The sequence below is a fragment of the Hippoglossus hippoglossus genome, chromosome 17, assembly GCF_009819705.1.
Source record: "Hippoglossus hippoglossus isolate fHipHip1 chromosome 17, fHipHip1.pri, whole genome shotgun sequence".
Taxonomy (NCBI): Eukaryota; Metazoa; Chordata; class Actinopteri; order Pleuronectiformes; family Pleuronectidae; genus Hippoglossus; species Hippoglossus hippoglossus.
Window position 1 is genome coordinate 19,774,896 of NC_047167.1, and position 23,593 is coordinate 19,798,488.

The 23,593-nt window shown below is 45.3% G+C and overlaps 1 protein-coding gene across 1 annotated transcript in view; it reads left to right on the top strand.

The window, feature by feature from the left end:
• The window catches only part of LOC117778140 (receptor-type tyrosine-protein phosphatase mu-like), a 151,925-nt gene that overhangs the window by 54,265 nt on the left and 74,067 nt on the right, over positions 1–23,593 (top strand). Inside the window, 4 exon segments of the mRNA XM_034613445.1 lie at positions 328–406; positions 2,134–2,249; positions 4,547–4,721; positions 13,776–14,069. Coding sequence (XP_034469336.1) covers positions 328–406; positions 2,134–2,249; positions 4,547–4,721; positions 13,776–14,069 — 664 coding nt within the window.

The following is a 23,593-nucleotide window of genomic DNA, read 5'->3' on the forward strand; positions in this document are numbered from 1 at the left end:
TGACTTTGTGTGTCTTGACCCTTTAAAGGATATTACACATGCGAGGTGTCTCACCCCCTGTGCACTGTGTGCTTGTCACAGACGGTGTGCTAATCGTCTCAGGGCTCAAACTTAATTTAACACTTGCATGTCATAACACCTATCAGCCATGACATATTGTGGAAATAATGTCAGTGGCCCGCAGCTGTGTGGCCGGCCGCAGCTCGGCTAAGAGCATTAGCCGTAGCCGGACTTCTTGTGTGCACGCGGGGCGGCCTCACTCAAGTGCCATCCGAAGACATGTGGCCATTTATCACTGGTGTTATGAGTCTCCTCTCTCCTCCTCAGATTGTGTTTGAAGCCGTAACCTCAGGGCAGCGCGGCCTGCTGGCCATCAAAGACGTCGTGGTCCAGGGCCACCAATGCAGTAAGTCCTTTTTTCCCTTCACCATAAAAGAATATCATCAAAGAGTCATTGTCCTTTCCATGACACTCTCCCAAATACCTGCATCGCTGTTCTGTTCAAGGCCTCCCAGTCAAACAAAAGGCCTTCAAAGAGAGTACGCTACAGTCAATCCAAAGTGTAAACCTCCCTCCTCCTCGCTCCCTGAAGATTTATCATCGTGCAGTTGACACGCTGAAGTGTGCTCGGGATATAATGTTGGAGTGGCTGTGTTAAATCTCCCCTTTGAGAGATGGGAGGAATAGTGCAAAAAAAAAGAGAATGGAAAAACAAATACCAGCATACAGTGAGCTGCTGCCGCCGCCGCTGCTTGTGTTGGGATTCCATTATTCTCTCCTCCCTTAAGGATATTCAGTAAAGCATCTCATCTCTCAGATGTTCGCAATCCCGCCACCCTTGCTGAATGGAAGTACGAGCACTTGAGAGTGCGCCGCGGAGCTAATGAACATGTAATCACCAGCGCATTTACAATATTACTGCTTCGGCTTTCGGGATAGGCCGCTGCTGTGGGAGGACAGGGATGAGGGCTCTTCAGGATTCCTCCAGTCTGAGTGCCGAGAGTCACGTTAGTCCGTGTGGCGCTGCTCAAGTTTACACCGAGAGGTTTTCACGCCCGGCAGTCAATCAATACCACAAGCGTCTCATCAATTGATTTATACCTCACTCTACCTTTCATAACCTAAGTATCAAGCTCTGATTGTCGGCTGCTAATCACCCGGTAACCGTTTGAAAGCAGCGGAATTCCTACAAATGTTATGTCGATGTGATGGATTTATATCGTAAGTGGCGTTGCATATCGATCGGGCATTTGTGACGTGATCAGTGGTTAAAGGTGTAATAGTGCGAGCGGATCAATAACCTGCTCGGTGGCTGTGGCGTTTCTTTGAGTCAGAAGCAAAGTGATCAGAGCGAACTCGTCAGTGAGAGCGCTGCCAATTAATTTTCTATTTATACGACCATGTGGAATATTTAGCTCAAAGGTGTGATTATGCCGACGGGTGCTCTGCCTCTCCCCCCCATCATTAAAGAAGACGTTAGCATCGAGGAAAAATAGATTTGTCTTTTTTGGCACCGGATGGATTGACGGCACAAATTTATAAAGGAGGTGTAGTTGGAAGACAAGGTTATGAAATATTAAGTAGAAGTGAAAGTCTTGATGATGAAAGTGATAGAATTAGCTTTTTGCCAAGTCTTTAGAGATTCGGTTGTGTTTTGAATCAAGGTCGCTCCACAGAATTGCCCTATTTTTCTATGCAGAATAGCAGCACTAATCAAAAATGTTCTACATAAGTTCCTTTCTGCGGAGCCTCCCAGTCAGGGAGCGCACCGATAATGAGCTCGGTCGGAAAGAGAAAAATGCTTTTGGAAGAATCCGCTCAATCAATGAAAGGATGCAGTTTAGAGACGGCAGAAATTGGGTTTTTTGGTCAGTGCAGGATCCGGCCTGTGGTGTCTCATTTTATAGATTTAGCGGCTTTCAAAGTGATGCTGGCCTCCGGCACTGAGGGGGCAACAGATAGTGAAATAAAGAGCAGCATCAATTCACGGCTCCTTCTCTCGATTCTCCCATTTCACATACAAATCTTAGCACAAGCGTCGAAACTTTTAGGGACATTGAACTCTGCGTCTCAGCGTGTGATGTTATTCATGTCCTCGGCCTCTGCCTGATAGATATTTACATCTTTTCTCAGTGAACACACCTCATTTCCTGACTATAAAGGGAGTGGAGGTCAACGCCGGGCAGACGGCTTCTTTTCACTGCACCGTCAACGGACGCAAAAGGGACAACTTTCGCCTCTGGCTGCAGGTGAGACTTTATTATTTATTTTTTTATCCCTTTGATTAAACTGCTTCACCAGAGAGTTGAATGGGTTTCAGAGCTGGGCCCTTTTGGAAATGAATATGTCCTTGTGAACAGACCTCTGAATATGTGCTGTCAGTAATGCCAGTGTTGTGCCGTCAGGTCTATTTTGCCTGTGAAAGAAACAACTGTCAGGTATTCCAAGACCTTGTCAACGCCTCTGCACATTTTCTTTTGGAGCTGATATTTTCCCCGTTCGTTTTTTTAAAATTACCTCTGTCCAGACGAGACTGGAAAAAATGACGACACGAGCAAACCAGGCCAGCAGGTGTTGATAACGTCAACATCCTCGATCTGGCATGTACCAGAGAGGAAGACTCTGGTCCAAGTAATATTGTCCGGAGGAGTTGTCTGTGAATGTCTGTGAATGTGAATGTGGTGCGTTGACCCTAAGTTCAGCTCCAAACTTGTTATTAGACCTGGCAGTGGAGAAACTGGTATAAAGCCGCCATTGTTGTTGCTGGTTCTGGTGCTGATGACAAAAAACAGTGAGCCTACACAAAGTAAACTGCGACATCATCGTTTCCCAAACCCTGGATTCACGTGCACACATGGATAGTTTTTTACTTAAAACCCTGTCGAGAGGACGAGAGGCTCAAACACGGAGGAAAAAGTGTGTACGGGGCGAAAACCAAAAACGTGAAAAGGAATGTTCATGAAAAGTATCAGTAAATATAACCCATCAAAACCACAGGTTGACCTAAGACACAGGATATAATATTGTTTGTTTGAGAAATAACATGATTCGGATCCAACAACAGACGGATCCAGAGCCGTGTCACATAAAACATGTTTTACTGTGACCCTAATTACACAGGGCCCAATGTAAACATTCATACCACAGCAAGGCCCGGCACTTATTTCTGATTGGCTTACACATGTCCATTTAAATTGCATAACCGCCGTTCTAAATCGGTCTGTGTGATGGAATTTCTGACCGTCGTCACACATTACATTTGTACAGCAGCACGAGGAGAATAGAGCACAGTTGCTCCCTTCTCTCCCAAGGTCAGGTTACAGATGAGGGGCCAACATCTACGCTCAGGGACTTTCATACCGAATTCAAATGTCTCAAACAGATTGGCTCCAACTTGTTTCTAAATTACACCAGAAGCAAAACACAGGGATTTAGGTTTAACTGGCCAGTAAGACGCAAACACCTACATGTAACATAGAGTGACAGCATCTCTCGCCTTTCATGGACGTGTGGTTGGAAGGAGATAAGTTGGGATGCTGAGTGACACATCTTCAGACTCGGAGTTGACGATCGATCATGTCAACGCTGATATTTTTTTCATCCCGGGGTTTCTGATGTGCATCAAGCTTCCATTGAGCTCTTCTGCAGAAGACATGAGCTGCTGCCTTAGTTTTATTTCCAGCTTCCAGAAAATGTCCTTCACAGTCCGTATAAGGAATGTTAAATTAATAAGATAAATAACTTGAAAGTTTTACTTTGGGTTAAAGTTGCACTCAACAGTCAAAAAAAGCTGATCCCAGTCTCACTTCTCTCAGAAAACACATGCCCTGTTTGTAATTCCCTGTATAAATGACTTTACAAATGTAAACATTCACACGTTGCTTGACTGTGCTAGTGTATTTGCGATGTCACCTGCTCGCCCCCCCTCCCGAGGCCTCTGCGTCTGGGAGACAGGGGATTACAGTTGTTTCAGATCACCGCAGCGTGGTCTTAACCTATATAGCTGTTGGCTCGGTGGATACCGTGTACTATATCTGGCACTAGTGAGCCGTGCGGCAGTCTCGCAGTGACCTTGTTCTGAGCGGTGGAGGTAGTGCATCTGGCAGACGTAACCCCGCCGCCTCGGCTGCTGAGCGCGATGCCACACGTGTGATCAGTGGGAGCACGGCGCTGGGTAAAGGTCCTCTGCCAGGTACTCCATCATTTTAACAAACACGTCCTCATTAGCACAGGAGCTGGAAAACAAACATTAAGTGAAGTCCCCCGATGACAGTAATGAAGAAATATTTCTAATGAACAAATGTCCCCCATCTGCCTGCTGTGAGGGGTGACAGCTGGGGAGAGCCCACTGTGTGTTTGTGTGTGTACGTGCATCTCTGCGTGATAAATGCTTTCCCTACTATCAGCCACCGGTGGGAGCGACGGGACACAAACAAACAACGCACACAGGAGCAGAGTTTGTGAAACACACAAGGTCAGGCCACTCTGCTTATTAAACCTCTCCGTTTTGGAGGCTCACCTCTTTGTTTGTCTCGCTTCCAAACAGGGCATCGGCGGACGGGAGGCCCCGATGAAAGCCACTAAACCTTGGAACAACCGGCGCTTCATAGGCACTTTCGACGTGGAGAACACGACCAAGGGCGACTCGGGCCGCTACCGCTGCATCGTCCACTCAGACAAAGGGGTCGGAGTGTCCAATTACGGGGAGCTCACCATAAAACGTGAGTATCGGTCCCAAAGCAGGGGTGCGACACAGAGACAGCAGGGATGTTGTTCCATCCTCGCGACCTCCACGCCACGCGGCAAAGTCACCAGGAAATAAACAGGAAATGCCGCGTGTTTGTAGATGGAAACGTCCTCTGAGGCGATACTAAAAATACTATCTTTTTTATGTTGATTTGTTATCCGGAGGACCAATACCTCCCCTGTAAAGGTTGTCCTTGACTGAGCACAATTCCAGCAAAAAGATCACAAAGGCGAGAGGCACCGGGGTTTAACGGCAACCTCACTGATATTTCACTTCTGCAGTCATTTGATATGAATTTATGGACTCGTCTGAAACTAAATCCTGCAAGGCCTCACTTTCCTACAGCCCTATAGCCCGGTAATGGCCTTCTATATTTCTTCACCTCAATTTTCTCCCTGTGCTCTCAATTGAATTTACTGCCTCCATTTTTTTTTCTCGCTCGCTGTTTTTTTTTTTCTTTTTTGTCTCCGAGCTTTGTGTGATTGATAGGTTTAATCCTGGCTGTCCAAATCGAGGTCTGTCAATCATAGAAGAATGGCCGGGCCCAGACACAGCAGAGTGAGGAGGGAGATAAAGTCTCTGTGCCCGAGTGTATCAGCGGGTGTCAGCGGTGTACTCAAAAGGAAATTTACTGACACACTGGAGGCGTTCGAAAAACCACACTCGTGCTTAAACGCAATCACTCGCACATCCCTGCACTTACGCTCACTCGCCAGACGGCCGCGTTTCTGCTGATGGCGCCGTTCACATGTGCGCGATTTATATATATTTTTTACCACAAGTGCAAACCAGTTAAGTGCGAAGTGCTTTTGTCATAAATATTTAAAATAGTAACCGTAATTTTCTAGATTTAGGGAAATATTGAATCTCGTAATGAAAACCCACTTTAGATTCCGCCGCGGTTTCACACCTCGACGACTCCGACATAAGCTAACTCGTCGAGGGGAAGAAAAGAGGTGTTTTCACGGTTATAAATGTCACACATAAAAAAGCTGATACCTCCTCTTATCGTACCAGTCGTAAAACAAGAGCTTAACCCTCCCAGCATCGTGTCTGAGTCGTAAATCCGCCTTAAATGTGTATTCACCGCGTCCGTGACTCGTTTTTGGAGGAGTGACCACGGAGCCATTCTGTGGGTTATGAGCCTGCTCCAGTCGCACACCCGCCCCTCATTACCATACACTGCTTCTTCTTCTCTTTTTTCTCTTTCTTCTTCCAACATGAGGAGAGTGAATGCTTGATTATACCGGATAATCACTTCTGCTTTCTTGCCAGTATTCAGTCAGATTTATGTGGAAGCGCAGTGCATGTATTTCCAGAGTTCTGTACGGCTTGGCCCAGTCGCGCCCCCCCCTTGTGCTGGGCTCTCCTGTAGCGCGGCCAGTGGTTCTGAAAGGGGGATAATTACTCCCCTGTCCAAGTGCTGGCTCTTTTCTTGGCCTGGTTGGAATCACCCGGAGCCCACAAAGCGCTCGTTCGGCTCCAGCGCGGCGTTCTGGGTCCCGCTGCCCACCGACTCAAGGCTGCCGAGGTGTGGCTCATGTCAGCGCTAATGAGAATAGCCACAAAAAAGGAAAAATCGAAGGCCGGGCCAGTAAAGCTCGTCATTTTTTTTCCCGCGGCCACCTCGTCTCAGATCAGGAGCCGGATCAATGCTTTGCTCTCAGCAGTTAGATGAGTGCACGACGTAATGAGGACCTCTTGCAATTTAACAAGAGAGGCTCAGTGGATGAAACAGGCAAATGAAATAAGGACGTATAAACAGTCAGGTCTAACTAATCTAACAACAGAGCACAGAGGCAGCTCTTATTATTGCTCTCTGTGCGCTGAATAGCAAATGGGTGGCAAGGTGTGTGTGTGTGTGTGTGTGTGTGTGTGTGTGTGTGTGTGTGTGTGTGTGTGTGTGTGTGTGTGTGTGTGTGTGTGTGTGTGTGTGTGTGTGTGTGTGTGTGTGTTTTGTATAGCAATAAGTTGATACATTGATTAATCAGTGGAAAGACATTAAATGAAGATTGTAAGAACTGATTAATCATTCCAGAGGCCGAGGAGTAACTGGGTCCGTTTAGTCAAATGTGAGCATCTTTCATTGTTACTGTACGTCAAAGTGGCTGTCGGGAAGATTTCAGTTCCGGTTGATTCGTTGATTGTGCGAAACCTGTAGGTAATTGTCGTAAACGCGGTTTAGCACCACAGGTCCTTGAAAAACCAACTTGTTGCCTCGAACAAGATTTCAGGCAGTAATTGTCCCTTTCTCATCATTCCGTGAGCAACTGTGATCTGATTTCATGCTGCACACGGCCTGTGAACAGCAGGGCACAGGGAGAGGAGCCGGTTACCTCGCTGAGACTGCAGCTCTTCATCTAACAACTAAACTGTGGCTGCTCCTGACGATATTTATGATCTTCTCTGGTAAAAAAAAATGCCGAACATGACTCTTGGCTTGTTTTGTGGATCCATTGTTTTTGATGAACAGTAGCTGTTAGTGCCAAACTCGCTGACTTCCTGGTTCTACATCATAATAAAAGTCACCATGTGTGTTTTTTCCCCAGTTAAATGGTTTTAATTTGAAGCTGCCGCAGGAAACGCTCAGGTTGCATCAGAAGCAACTTAACAGAGCATTTATTTCCAGGAATGTCACCATGGATACACAGATCGTAATACTGTCAAATACATGAATATTGCAGTACTTTCATCAGTGAAGAGAAGACTTTACTGATCTCACGCTGGGGACATTCTCTTGTTAAAGCAGCAAATCGTCAGAATGTGGTAGACAAGAGAATAAAAAGGGCAATAGAATAAAAATGGATACTGTTATATGTATATATGCATATATGGTATACAAAATGAATATGAGTGTAAAACACAATGTGCTTTGTTTCCTTATTGAGTTGGAAATAGGGACATTTATTTAAAAAATGAAGTCGCAGCTCAAAGTCTTATACAAACTGATATCTTACTCTTTTTCTTCTACATCTTGATATGTCCCTCCTCTGGTATGTGCATGCCAGTGTGTGTGTCTGTGTGTGTGAGATTGCACGTGCATCAGTGAGCTTTAGTGCGGTTGCGTCCTGGCAGGTTGCTGCGTTAGAGGAGCACGCAGCTGTCGCCAGGCCAAGGGGCTGTCTGGGCAACATCACGACAGCAGCTGCTCGCTGACCCCCGCGTATGGCCACCACTGTCATCTGCTCGCCGTCACCCCAACTCCAGCCGGCACAGTAGCCGGGGTTCAGCGCCGCTCCCAGGCTGCGACGCCGCCTCGTGAGGCTTAAACAGTGGGAATTGAGTTGTTAATATCCTAAAGTGTTCCAGCACTTGAGTGTATTTCACACCAGTAATCCTTCTGCTATGGCTGCTGAACAGAGGATTACTGCACCTACAGGAATTATTCCATCACCATAACCTGCTATTGCTTTTGTGAAGCAGCAACTTTTCAAAGTTAAATGAAATGCTTATTGCCGTAATACATCATGCTGCGTTGTCGCATTGTTGTGGAAATGGTCTCGAGTGATGGCAGCCAACATCGGATTGAATGGCGTCCACGCATCACAGTGCGGAAAAGGCATTTTCTCTCTAGAGAAGATTGATGGAACGACTGAAGATCCCAGTTTGTCCTCCCGTCCCACATCTGTATTCTGACGGAGGTTTTCACATAAGATAAAACCAGATCATAAGATAAATAATGACTTTAACTTAGTTCGTTGGTTAAATATATAGACTTTATATAAACATGAAAGACACAAGAGATTCCCAAAAGTGAAGTATAGGCCATAAACTCATCCTCCTCCATGTTAGTAGATGGGACATAAATAAATCTATTCCTGTCATTTCAGGTAGTTCTTATCACAATGTGTACTTTTCCAGTAAGTTTAGTTTTAATTAGTTATTTGATGTTGCAAAAAACATCATGTTTGAAAGCTGAGCACAAGATGGTGGCAACTTTATCCGAAACATTTAAGCTCCATTTTTATTCCAAGAGGAAGTGGAGACGTGTCGTTGATCTTTATTCACACGTTGTGTCGCTCCTCTGAACCGATCATGATTTCTCGAAAATGCTATTTCTTGAAGCCCACTTGGTCCTGTGCCTCACAGGGTGTTATCTAACGAGTCTTCAAAAAATAAAAGCACATTTAAAATTCAATTAAAAATAAAAGTAAGATTTAATTCTGATTTCTCTCAAGTTGTTTTGCAAAGTTATTATTTTTTCATTTAGTTGTGTAATGAATAAAGAGACAATGTACAATGAAATAAATTACATCTGCTCCTTTCATTCACGGTGCCATCTGCTTTTCTGGAGAGATAGAATAAAAGCAACAAGGCCAAATCTCTCCGAATCTGTTCTCTGAAGCCACAACAGGGAAACCCACACTATAATTTTTATGTTTTAAAAATATTACAAATGCCAAACACCATTATAGTATCAATATTTTCTGATAAACCCACTATATCATGAGAGATGGTATTACAGTCTGTGCCTGTGCTGTTTTTCTGTTGTTAAATGAATCCGAGCATATTGCCTCTTAACTCGGTTAAAGCCCTTTTAGGACATAACATAAAAGACCCATCAAAACAAGTCTGTTGGTCGAGGCCAGATTTTGGATCACCTCATATTCCCGTCTGGCTCCAGCACGCAGGCCGGGGCGCCGCGTCTGAGTCCGGGACGACGAGCTGCTGGATTAGCTGGTTCGCTTTAGGTGACGTTTGACTGCGACTCTGGAAGCTCGGATTAATGGGAGTTTAGGGACCTGCGACGGAGGTCACTGTGGGGTAACCATCTGCCGAGGGAGGGGGGGCTCCGATTCTATGCGGGACACCTCAACCTGCTCTTACCGTGCCTGGAGACCTCTCCCTCTCCATGACAACTCCACGGGAAGCAGCCAGGCGACTAATGGCATTATTCTGTTCACATGTGTGCGCTCATTAGAGCTACTCGCCGTGGCCTCTGGGACACGGAGCCATTGTTGTACGTGACAAGGGTGGATTCATAAGCAGGAGCTTCAGCTGTGGGTCACGGCTGTTTGTTGGTGACGGCAAGTTTGAGGTCGTACGAGTGCTTGAAGCAAGAAAAACATCTGGGTGATAAACGGAGGTTGTATAAAAAGATGGACGACAGGACGGCTCCAGAAAAGTGAAGCCAAAGTGTCTCGATCGCTTTGCCCCCTGGTGGCTGGCTAACGGACAGGTCATAAACCCTGCCTCCTCTATGTTGGTGAATGGAGCAAACTTAAAGTTGAATTTTAGGTCTAATTCAATTTTCTCAATGATGGTTTCTGTCAGTTTAATTATTGTCACACTATGTTTAAGTGCTCATTCTTTTGGTATGTTTGTTTGATTTTCAGCAAGTTCACGCATAAATCTTAAGACCGCACTGCAAGATCAGGTGTTTTGCAACTTTTTCGCCATCTTCCCAGGGATTAATTTGTGTTTCTTCATGAAAATAATCAGGCATTTCGGGAATTAATATGTATCAGTGTGTGAAATTTGGTGCAGCTCGATTTAACTGGACTGTCGGGGCCTTGGCGGGGGTGTGCGCCATTGTTCGAGCCTGTGTATCTGCAGGATCTCACTCCCACTGCTCCAGTCCTGGATCGTTACTGCACAGAGTTTGGTTCCAAATGACATCCTTGGCTCAAGATGGCAGCGTTCGTATCCGGAATATATTGGCTTCCTTTCTGGATAGCGGGAGGAAGTAGAGACAAGTCGTCCGTGATGGACAGCGGAGGTTGTTGTTGTCCTTTTTAAACTAGAACAAACAGAACATGGATTTCTTAAAGGAATAATTAATCTTTGTGTTACTGAAGTATTGACGAGAGACTTTCAAATGTTCAGAACCTCATCGTGACGACTTTATGTGCAAGACCGTCTCAAACTTTTTCTTGCAGACATTTCCATTAACAGCGTTTCAGCTGATATTGTCCTCTTACCGGCTTATATAATAATTATATTATACACCACAGTTGAAATAACTTGTCTGACATTTCGAGAGGCCTCATTAAAACAGAAATGGCACAAGGTTTAGGCAAGATTAGACAAATATTGGCAACATAACAGAGAGGAGAAAAAAAGGTCAGCTTCAAAGTTGTCGTCGAACGCCACATGCGTCTGAAAGAAACAAACTAAAACTGAAGAAGAACTTGACTATTTAAATCAGTAAAATCCAAGTTTAAAACTCCAATTGCTACGCAGATTTTTTTTTTCTCTCATTTCCCTGTTTTCATAAAATATTTGTACAATAGAGTCCGAGCCACGTTTCTCACACTTGTAAACACTTTGAAGTCGGGTTGACACGAGGGCGTCGACACAGATGAAGCCGTCCTTCCTCACATTGTTGGCTCTATTCAGTGTAAACATTTAAAAAAAGTGTTAAATTCAATTTGTCGTTTGCCCACTCGAGTAATATTTTATATTGTGGAGGGATAAAACATCTTGACACAGTTTGAACAAGGGAAATAGTTTCTCTTAAAATGTTACTGTCAACTCTTACCCTGCTTTCAAACGTGTCTAAGTACAATTACTCAAGTACTGTACTTACCTTAACTCCTCTTAGCTCAACAGCTTGACCCCCGAAGTAAAAATCCGATTCGTTTTTTTAAAGGGGACATAGCATGCAAATTCCACTTTGTTAGTGCTTCTACAGGTTAATGTGGGTATCTGGCATGTCTACCAACCCAAAAACTCTGGGGAAAAAAACACTCGCGCGTTTTGTTATAGTTCCTCTAAGTCAGAAACGTCATGCTTGAGCGACTCGATTGCGCTTCCTGGGTATTGTGTCGTAACAAGGAACTGGAAGTCTCCCTACATGGTCTTGGCCCACCCACCCCCCATCCCCCCACACTCGTTACTTCCGGGTTTACACCGGAGGCTGCGAGGCAGCACAGCGCCGTTCCCAAGCACGCAGCCGGGCTGTTTGCACGGGACGAGCATATCTCCGCTGGTCAGCCCGCGATTCACTCACATGTGGCATTTGTCTGGATCGTTGGGACCGGGAGGCTGCAGCAGCTGCTCGGGAGCGACCGCTCGCTCTCCCGTGCGTGAGCTGGAATTTGTGTCAGCGCCACACAGCCCTGCTGGCTGTGGAGGACTTCCGCAGTGTTCAGCGCTACTGTAACCCCCGAACCCCGACATTCAACGGGTACAACAACAAGCGGAGAAAGCAGAATCGCGGGCTGACCTTATATATACAGTCTATGGGGCTGACCAGCGCGGAGAAATGCTCGTCCCGTGTGAACAGCCAGGCGGCTGCGTGCTGGAGAACGGCGCTGCGCTGCCTAGCAGCGGTCTTCCACACTGCCAGCTGTGTGGAAGACTTCCGCAGTGTTCAGCTCTACTGTACGCCGGGTTACAGTAGTTCCGCCAGGTTACAGTAGTTACGCCGGGGTACAGTAGTTCCACCAGGTTACAGTAGTTACGCCGGGGTACAGTAGTTACGCCGGGGTACACCGGACGCGGAAGCGCCGCTGCGAGGCAGACGCAGCGCGTTCTCCAGCACGCAGCCGCCTGGCTGTTCACACGGGACGTGCATTTCTCCGCTGGTCAGCCCCATAGACTGTATATATAAGGTCAGCCCGCGATTCTGCTTTCTCCGCTTGTTGTTGTACCCGTTGAATGTCGGGGTTCGGGGGTAAATGATGGTCTTCATAGCCCCCCCCCCCACCCCTCTCTTTCTCTCTCTGTCTGTCTGCTTGTGTGCTTGTAGTGGATGGGCAGAGGGGGGACATTTAATTATGTGATTGGGAAAATTAAAACTCCAGGACAACAAGGGTATGGGATGCATATTTGATAATTTATATCATATAAAATATGTAATTTATATCGTTTAAAATCATGGGGGGAGAGGGGGGAGGGGGGAGCTGGCTCATTAGCATTTAAAGGAACAGGCACTCAAAACAGGTCACTCTGTGGAGGGCTGTTTTATACAGGGTAAAAAGGAGCTGTTTTAAATGATCCTTGTGGTATTTTGACCAAAGTATGTTACAGACATTTCATTAAGACCCCAAGGAACCATATCAACTTGTGGTAAAATGGGCATGCTATGTCCCCTTTAAATAAATTTTGATTATCAGACATAATATTGCAACCATCAAAGGATGGATGGTGCAATTCGTGCAGAGGGACCACGATTTCCCTTTTTAACCTTTTTTTTATTTTTTATTTCATACACAGTCTTGTACTTTTTGCCTTTTTTCCGTTTTACAATATTTTTGAAATTCCTTTTTTATATTACGATTTTCTGAAACGTAGAGAAAATGAATATGGAACCAGAGCTGGTCTAAAAGTAAACAGTTACTGTTACTCTCAGTTTAAATTATGAATATAAATATATAACTTGAGTGAAATAGGATAAGCAGTATAGATAATGGATGGATGGAGAAGATGCTGTCAGACTGAACATTAATATTGAGCAGTTTTGTAAACCTTTCACTGCTAAAAGTCTTTATGTTTAATTGTTTGTTTAATATCCACACGCAGCAACTAAAACCACATTGTCTGAACAGCGTTAACATGCACACAGTTCAGTTTCAGGTGTTTCAGTCTCATCAGTTCATGTTGGCTTTTAATAGAAATCCCTAAATTCTGAAACCGTCAAGAGTTGAGAGACTGAACCAGCTGCTGATTTTAGAAAGAGAGAGAGATGACAGCTACTGTAGTTGTCAATTACCAGAGGCTTCTCCATTGAAGGCCTCTGATTAAAATCAATACGTTGTTCAATGAGAGCAGCAGTCACCCAAGGTCTGGGTGACTTCGCTTACACCTCTCTTGGAAGTTGCCGTCACTTTCAAAAAGGCGTGTGTGATTACATGAGTCGGTCATTGTGCTACCGAGGATGAGACATTTCATTTACCCAGCTGGAGCTATTGATCGTTGCATGGCTCTCCTTAAATACCTTGTTTGTTAGAAAAAGTGAAGATACTCGACGTGTGCTCAGGTCTGAGAACATATCTACAGTTATTTTGTGGGAATGACAAAGACTTTTCACCATTTATAATGTGGTTATCAAACATCTGACATCAAAAATGTTTTGTTTCCTTAGAGCCCCCCGTGCCTATTGCACCCCCCCAGCTGACCGCTGTCGGTGCCACTTACCTCTGGATCCAGTTGAACGCCAACTCCATCAACGGGGACGGCCCGATCATCGACAGGGAGGTGGAGTACCGCACGGTGTCGGGCACCATGTACGACCTGCAGCCCGTGGACAAGACCACACACAAGATCGGCCATCTGGACCCGGACACCGAGTACGAGATCAGCGTTCTGCTGACCAGACCCCTGGAGGGAGGCACCGGAGCCCCGGGGCCACCTCTGAGGGCCAGGACCAGATGTGCCGGTGAGGCCAAAAACACAATTACCTAAAGAGCACCGATGGGATTTAAGGAAAAATAATACACTGTTGTTTTATAGTGTCACAGGCTTAATTTATTATGCTGTACTGGTTGTGACAAGTTGTGAAACACATGAATCAGAATCTAAGCCGTCGTACCAACACCCAAGCTTTGTAAGGGAACGAGAAATGGAAACCACTGCGCATTCATCCATTTATATTCAGATGTGAAATGTACTGGGAGGATAAATAATATGTTGGCACAACACTCATAAACATATTGAAAGCCGTGTTACCTTGTACTTTACAAAGCATCCAGGCAAAGTTTCCTCAGGCTCTTTGAACAAAGTTTCCATGTCAGGACTGAAGAGGACAACTCGATTAGATACAAATTGAACTCGTGAAGGACGCGCACATAATGCAAGCCACTTTGAGGCGAACCAAATCCATGGTTGCTATGTCAACACATGCTCATGGCATACAAAATAAGGTATTCAAGGTAACAATGAAGTACGAATACACAGAGAAAACAACTGCTCTGTACGTGGGGGACAAACAGCTTCGGTTTTGATGGTTTCCTGCAGGTGGCGCTACTGATGGTGCTGCCTCTGCCTATAGAACACAGCAATAACCAGTGAGTTCAGCACATGTACAATACGAGTGACCTGTGTGAACTCCCTTCAGAGCGCGCAGTGTGTGTGTGTGTGTGATGTGGATGAATGAGTTGGTAAGTGGGCTACAATGTGGGGCCATTAGGCGCTTTGCATCTAGAGCTGAAGATAACATCTCTGTTACGGCTAACGGCTGAAAAACGAGGTTCACTTTCACCGTCAGCACTTTGCACACAGTTCCAGCACAATTACCGCCGCGCAGCACGGGGAACAAAAGCGCGCCCCCCCCCCCCCCCCCCCCCCACCACACACACACACACACTTAACAAACAGAGATGGAGACACTGAAATTTACAACGATCGTGTGAAAAGAGTGGTCAAAGCAGTTCGAGCAGTCCTTTCTTTTCATTCAGCGTTTTATTAATGCCTTTTTTTTATTTGTGTTCGTACCGCTCCTCTAATGTACTTTTACAAACCAAACATCATGACAAACTTTTCCTATTTTTACAAATCACCCCCTGCATGTAATAAACAATAGTCGTCAGGGCTCCATTGTTGGTGAAGGTCCATTGTGTTTTCTCTAAAGCCTCGTTTCGTGTGAAGAAAATAACTGCAGCTCATAATTTCCCAACAAATATTATTGCTAGTTTACTTAGGTAATTATTTTTCTATAGTAGACAAAGCCCTCTGTGCTTTCTTTGTTTTCACCTTTAGATCTTCATTAAGATTTTCAGGGATATGGACATTAATTCTCTTCTAAATGACATTTATTTTAAAGTTAATGGGTGGGTTCATTATAAGGAAATAGTGTTTATAGACAAATTGTATTCTGGTCTTATTCCAGTAGCTTAGCGTTACCTTTGGTTCTTCCCGATAACAAACCCGGTCTCTAAAGGAGACAGGCTCACACATGTGGGTAAAAGACCTCGGACTGAAGTGGCTCGGGTCCACCACGGTCCTCCACCACACTAATGCCCACTATGGGGGATTCTGGAGGGGAAAAGTCCTCCACTTCCACAAAGCCCTCTGTAGCAGTGGTGCCTTACGATTCTGTGTCGCGCTCCATTTTTCCTGGCCTGAAAATGTGTCACTGTCACACCCAGCCCCGCCCCCCCTCGCCCCACGAGTCCCCTGTCCAGGTTTTATCATTTTTCAAACTTATCAGTGGCTCAGAGCTGGAGCTACACTTTAAGTCTCATATGTAAAAGAAGTCTGATAAAACATGTGGACCAATGGGGGGGGGGGGGAAGCAAGTTGAAGTAACTTCCTCTGCTATGTGGAGCAGCCACATGTCATAATAATTGATATGATTTATAGTTGGCTCCACACACAGAGCGGAAAACTGCCCCACCACATGGTTAACTTTATAACTACTTGTTTATTCCCGGCTAACTCTCATTCCTAACGCCCCGTGAGCTTCTTAATCCACCAGCAACACAGATTGATATCATGTGAGAAGCAGAGTGGCACCTTAAATTTGGATCGTAATATCGCTGTTATGCTGCGGCCATTCAAACTCGAACATGCACATAAACACTGTGAGAACGCCCGATGATATTGTACAAATTGCCCTTCTCACAACATTAACCAGCTAAATCCCCATGCTGTGGAACCACGATGCCGACGCGGGGAAGAAAAACAAACCTGGCCTCAGCAGTTTCCCAGGCTCCTAATGCTGTTTGGTGTCCAGAGAAAATGCTGATGAAAATGAGATTTCTCTCCCGTCCCTGCTCGCGGTGTGACCCCCGTCCTCCCACTGTGAAGGTCATAGCTTATTCATTTTTTAGCCCGGCTGATAGGAATGAATGGCCCCACCTGTGCAGCCTTCAGAGCCGGGGCCCAGCGTCTGCGGGGGTCCTGCCCCTCGGCCACCCTGCGGTCACAGTCGGGGAGATTGATGTCCCCGGCTCCTGAAGTGTGTTTGAGGAAGCGGCTCTTGATCTTGTCCGGCTCGCTGCTGGTCTTTCCCGGTGACGGGGCCGGGCCTCGGCAGAGCTCCTAATTGAACGGTTAAGACTCACAGGGCTGTGTGATACATCACTGTTGATACAGACAGGCCCGGAGACCCCCCCCCCCCTCTCCCTGCACCGCTGTCTGGAGGCGCTAATGAAAATCTGTGGCAACTTTAGACCAATGTCTCCCTGCATAATTATTCATAGCATGCCTTGGTCACTTCGGCAAACTGAGCAATGTTTGTGATGACAAAGGATGTTTTTAATTCAATCTTCTGTAGAATGGGGAATGTATAATGCAAGGACGCACCAATTCAATTCAGACGCAGGAGGAAAAAAGGGCAGCCTTGAAAGGTTTTTTTTTTTTTCTCTTCTCATGAAGCACTAGTGAACATCAAAAGAATGTCTTCTCCAAGGCTCTGTGATTGCTTTCCGGGGTTATTTGTAGGTTTCAGCGGTTTGCAGAGGGATTCAGACAAACATTTAGCTTCTGCATATCCTCATGTCTTTGGACTGTCGATGTCGGATTTCTCAACCGCTCTCAATTTGTTCGTTCCTATGTGGCCGAACTGACCCGGCGTGTTTGTTCAGATCTGTGAGCTGAAAGAGAAAAGCCTGTTCGGCGCCTGTGTTCCCCATGCCATGTGAAATGTGTGTCTGCGTGAAGTTGTTTACCACTTCAGAAGTCCTCCACGCTTGGTAAGTGCTTCTCCAAGGAAGACACTGTATTATCAGGTGATGCCCCAGGATCACAGCAGGGTGCGCCGCATTTCAGCAACACCACTGAGAGTCCGTCTCACGCAGAGAAACCATTTCCAGCCCGGGGAAGGCGGATAGGGAAACTTTAAACAACCACTCGTCTGCAGTCTGAGTTCCACTTCAGATCTGTGTGGAGAAAGTATTTGCCGGGAGATTTTCTTCCTCGCATCTCAATCTGCTTTGGGTCAAGACAAACACAGACGTGTTGGATGTGGATTTTTCTGCAGCAGCGCTCCATCTTAAGGCTCAGACTGGGAGCGGGTTGTTACTCAAATAAAACAGTTATTTTCAAAGTTACCTAATCAGCCCTGTGTTTCAGACAGAGGCTGAAAAGAGGAGCTGCAGCGATGGGCACTCTGAGGAAAGGGATGTTTTCTGAACATTAAACCTTTTCAAATAATAACCCCAAATGAAAAATATGCACCTCAACATGAGCATAACGTGTCCTTTTAATATTGTGATATGTTGATTTAGACAGAGTGATGTCAGTATGAGCTATTTTCACAGTTTCCATGGTAGACTAACAGTTTGTCCTGCGAAGCCTCATCTCCACCCTGTGGCCTTTGCTGTCCCACTGGCTCTCGGGCGCTTTAAAAAAAAATGTCAGTACACGATGTCCATGCTGGGTCCAAACACCTGCTCAGACTCCAGCCTCTGCCAAACTCCACATCTCCATCTATAAGTTGTCTCCATCTGCGCTCTGGGTGCCACGTGGGAGTAGTCTCATCTGTTTGTTTTTACTCTGCCATTCTGTTGCACTGAGGGCTAATAAACACGAGGGAATCAGCGTTAATCAGGGATCAGCCCTCCCTTAAACGGCCGTTTGGAGCAGTGGAGAGGAGGGAGGAGCTGCACAATTATGTTCACCCACACCAAGGTTGGTGATTTGCATTTAGCGTCCTGGTTAATTTGTGAAAGACCAGGTCGGATTTTGACTGTCTGGCAACATGGAGAAGGGACTGGTGGTGCAATCACTTTATCTGTACGGTTATTTGTCTCAGTTACATGGTGAATGGTAATTTTCAGTATATTCCTTCCTCTTTTTTTTCATTTTTGCAAATATAACTAGTTTCTATGAAGCTGAATAAAGATAGTTGCTCAGCATGGATGAATAAAAAATGTAATACAATGCAGGGTTAACAGCAGGCAAAGGTTATAGAGAATAATATTATATTGGAAATAAAAGATGAAATGATGTTCATCATGAATTATCCTGAAAAGCACTTCTTCCCTAAATAGTGTCACACGAATGAGTTCACCTGTGGAGTCACAGTGTGAGGATAAAAAACCCAAAGTATATGAACTGTATTATTAAAGCGCTGCTGTGTGGATTTGTATCATCCATAGAAAAATCTGAACAATAACATAACTAACCGACCTTAAAGAGTTATAAACATGTTGTCGCTGTTACATGAGCGACAACATAATAAAAAATCATAATGTTTACAGTGTCCACTTCCCTGAAGCCTTATGAATAATAATGTAAAGATTTACTTAATGTTTTTTTAATGCCAGACTTTATATAAAGTCTTCTTCCTCCAATATATTCTGAAAGAGAAAATGGCTAACAATTCTTTATAACATTTTCTAAAAACCATTTGACCTATAGTTGACGTATTGTGTATTTACATCATCCAAACTGTTTCTAGCAATGTTTAAATCCAGAGAAATCCCCAATGTTATTCAAGGTAACATGACGTTTGATTTTTCCTTTTAATTCCATCATATCATCTTTACCTGCGACTTTTTCTGCCTCTGCTATGACTTCAAATGATGAAGGAAAAACACTGTTTATATCCGTCGCTTGTAATAGATCGTGATCATTCATTGCTGTTTGCTTCATAATGTAAGTAAAATGTATACATTGCCCATGCTGCTTTATGACGTCATCAAACTAGGTCTTTTGTTATTGTTTTGATTTGGCCAAATTTCAATTAGGCCCTAGCATACCTAGAATGGACCTTTTATATTTTAATACTTTATATTTACATCAGGAGCGGGTCCTCTCTACGGAGGCCGCCATGTTTTTTTACAGTAGCCCAGACTGGACAAACTAAACACCTTTTGAGTTTTTATGACGACTGAAGGCTACCACAGGTTCTCATGTTTGGAAGGGGAGGGTGAGGTGAGGGGTGTTCGGCTGCAACGTGCAACAGACGGCGTTTATTCTTTATTCTTTCTTTTTCTCCAGATGACTTTATTTACAACTGACCAACGGTACCTTCAAGTACGTCGAAAGACAGAAATAGGACTATTGTGAGCCTGCTGATAAGCTCAGCTCCATCAGTTTATATAATTTCACTTAAGGGAGTCAGGATATTTCGTCTTGCTAATTCTCCCCAAGCCTTAACGGTGTGTTAACAAAGAGGAGAGTGAGGATCTGTCAGCTGGAGCTTTGCTTTTTCCCCCCCTTCTTTATCAGGCTGAGATTGAGTTGATCTGTCTCTTCAGGGTCTAAAGGGAAAAGGAAATGGTTTTGCTGGGTTTGATGCGTCTAATTAATGCCATTGTTGCCTGGAGCCCGTGAAAGGAACTTCACCTCCTCACCTCGCTATCTCAGACAACACTGGTCTGGTCTGTCACCCACAATAGCTGGCAGTCATGTGACCTGTAGAGTTTCTATATTGCCCGTGGCGAGGAAATGAAAAAGCCTTGGTTTGAGTCCATTGAATTTGTGTTCTATTGTCAGTCAGAGAAAACAGGCTAGATGAGTTTTGTGGTGTGCGGGGAAGGTTATTGGAGGACCACAATAAAAAAGTATTTTTTATCACATGCAGTTGGAAGTAGGAATGGCAAATTGTGTTCTATGATATTGGCTCCGCAAAAGGCAAATTGAAGGACGCGTCTTCAAAAAGCTGCTGCTGCTGCAAAGGAAAAAAGATGGAGACGGTGAGAGACAGTGCATTTATATTTCTTTCATTCTTATTATTTCCATCACTCCATCTATCTATTCCCCCAGCACAAAGGAATCGGGACTCTGCGAACAGATGTGCACAAACAATACTCTGGCGACATCCACATAAACTTCTTCCCTCCTCTTCCTCTTCTCTGGAGCTGCCTCTTCAGCTCCTCACAAACACTTATCCCTGAGGTTGTTTGTATCCTCAACTCTTTAGCCTCAGGAGAATGATAATAGCGGTAGTTTAGTCAGGCTTGGCAAGATCCTTTTATTCTGCTGTTTTTAAATTTGGACTGAAATGCTTCTCAAGGTCTTTTAAATGTTCTATTCCCCCGTGATTAATAATTCATGGTCTATCTGCCGTAATTTTTGTCACAGATTTTCTCCAGCCTTTTGCTGAATTATAGATGTCCCATTCCCCTCGCAAGGCGTCCAGGAAGCACTCATTCAGTCTGGTTTTATAACTCCAGCTCCAGAACATTTCCGCATCTCCTTCCTCAGCCAAAGGACGGGAATGTCAGGAGGGGCTGCGATTTACTTCCCTGTGTTCCCCCACCTCGATCGCTAGATCTCAGTTCTCATATATCTCCCTTGTATGTGGCTCAGAAAACACAGCAACCATTTCACAAAGTCAAGCGTCACAGTTTGATTTACACTCAAGGTAACACCCCGAGTTGAGTACGACACGCGCAGGTTTTTTGGGCGACAAATGACAGCGCCGCTCGGGCCATCTGGGGAGCATTGAAGTTGAAGAATCGCCGTGGTAACCTCCCACTGCTCCTGTAGAGATTGTGTCCCCGTCGGTAAATGAGGGCGTGTGATCTTCTCGTTTACAACCTCTAACCACGGGCATTTTTCCCCGAGAAGCTGAACATAAAAGACAGAGCCCAGTCTGATGGTGGAGATGAGTGGGTGGGTGGGTGTGTGTGTGTTAAGGCGGTGAAGGGTGAGGGGGTCATTCTACCTGTCACTCTGACCCCAATCACCACACAGCATACTGGTGGAAATGAAAGATTGATTTAACCAGTTCCACCTCCCCTGCCCCGACTCTTCCAATGAACTGGCTGTCCATTTGTTTTCATCTGGTCAGTGGACTCGCACTTCCCTTCACAGGTTTGCCCCTGACAGTTCCTCTAAATGGTCAGAGATAGAAGAGACTGACATTTTTACACCCTGGTATTTATTGGTTCATTCGTTCCTTTTTTCTAGTGTTTTGATATTTTTTTTTCCATTCTGTCACCAACAAATGCAGCTTTTTTTTTCTGATTTGCAACTGCAGATGCTTGTATCAAAAAGGTTTATTGCTTTTTCATCGGAAAGTCTTAAGCGATGGCAGCATCACCTCGATGAAGAAAAAGCAGATCCTCTTTGCTAACTTTGAAACCACTGCTTTGCCTTGTATTTAACATAACATGATTCCATGTAGCTTGATTATGACAAAGCTAGCTAATGAATCATCGTGAGTGGTATTTTTCCAGACAAAAGTATATTTTAGGGGTACTTTTGCTTTTTATTGTATATTGGCAGCTTACAGGGGACTCGAACGTGGAACACGGACAGGATTTATACACATCCAACGCCACCATGATGCTCGGTTTTAGCATATTTTCTGCCCCTAATTCTCAGTGTCCCAAGTGCACTACTCCTGTAATCAGATGCTGTTCTTTCTAATTCATAAAAATATAAACGAAAAGGTGATCAAGACAACTTCCTATTTTCTTGTATAATCATCAAAGTTAGACATTTTCCTTAATATCAGAATCCGTGGTTACAGTGCAAAAAGTGCTGCTAATGCTGCTAATGCTAACCCCTAACCCAAACAAAGGGATAAATGTTAAGAATACACACATTGAATCATAAACACGTTAAAATAAATCCTTGTTTTTTCAGTGTCTCTACTTGCACAGTTGTTAGTTGGCCTGGTTGTTTGGCCACCACAGGGCAGTCCATCACGAGCAAGGACGAGCACTGCCTTGTGTGACTTGACAGTCTTGAGTCTTGACATGCATCATCCTCCTGCGCTGGTAAAGTGCGTCTCACTTTTCCTCCCGCTCTCCCGCTCAATTTCTTTGCCGCGAGAGAACGAGGGCTTTAGCCCATTCATCTCCTCTCCTACAGCTTCGGGGGGGTTCATCAGACAAGGTGGCAGCCCGGGCCGGGTCCGGCACCGGGGCTCATTCCGCGGGTTTCAATTCGATCCAGCGCGTCGTAGGGGCCCCTCCCGCCCCTCGTCCTCAGCCATCGTGGCAGTCCCATTCATCACGAGGCCTATATAGATGGACTTGATAGAGTGAGGAGCGACCACCACCATTCAATAAATCCTTGTGATTATCCACGCCTCCAAGGTGTTCGGGCAAAGTGCCTGTGTGTGTGTGTGTGTGTGTGTGTGTGTGTGTGTGTGTGTGTGTGTGTGTGTGTGTGTGTGTGTGTGTGAGTGTGTGTGTTAGTGTGTGTCCTGAGCTGGTGGGCATTTGTCTCTGACTGTGTAATGGGAGTAGAGGGTGCTGTTGGAACACACAGGCCCATGTACAGAGTGCCGTTTAAGAGCAATCAATTATATCATGTGTAAACGCATCAACCCCGCGGCCCCGGTTGCACTTGTTGCTTTTCGATGGCAACAAAAACTTTGGCACTTCCACCCCCACCCCCCCTTTCTGTCTCATAGCTCTCTCTCTCCAATCCCACCCACACTCCCCCTCCATCTCTCCCTCTTAACCCCCTCCCTCCTACTCGTTCCCTTCCTCCAGAGGATTGCGTGGAGGAGCACTCTAGGAGGGTGATGGAGCTTTGATTGTCGGTTATCAAAAGCTGTTATTACGGCTCGCTTCTGCGGGATATGAAAATGATTTCCTAAGTGTAAAACCCATGTCATTACCTCAATGGCCTCAGTGCTATCACTGAGATGTAACACAAAGGAGGCAAACAAATGGTGCTCGCCTCCCAGTCCGCCCAGCTCAGACGGAACAGAGCGAAGAAGACACACACACACGCACACAACAATGGAGAGATAAGTGACGGCAATACCGGGGCCTAACCGCCTCGAATGGAAATCTTTACATGAAAACACAGCCCGCGACCAAGATTTAATCTTTGCCGTTGTCGTTTTGTTTTGGCAACGTCTTCGACAAAGGCGCACGTGTGTGACAAGCACCCCGGCTGACATTCTCCAGCTAGGAATCGACAGCTACATGCCATCCTGAGAAAGTCGAGGCATTTCTTCTGTTTTTTTTTCATCTCCAAACAACTATAGGCTCCCTCCTCCTCCTCCTCCTCCTCCTCCTCTTTCTGCTTCTCCTCAAACCCAAAGTC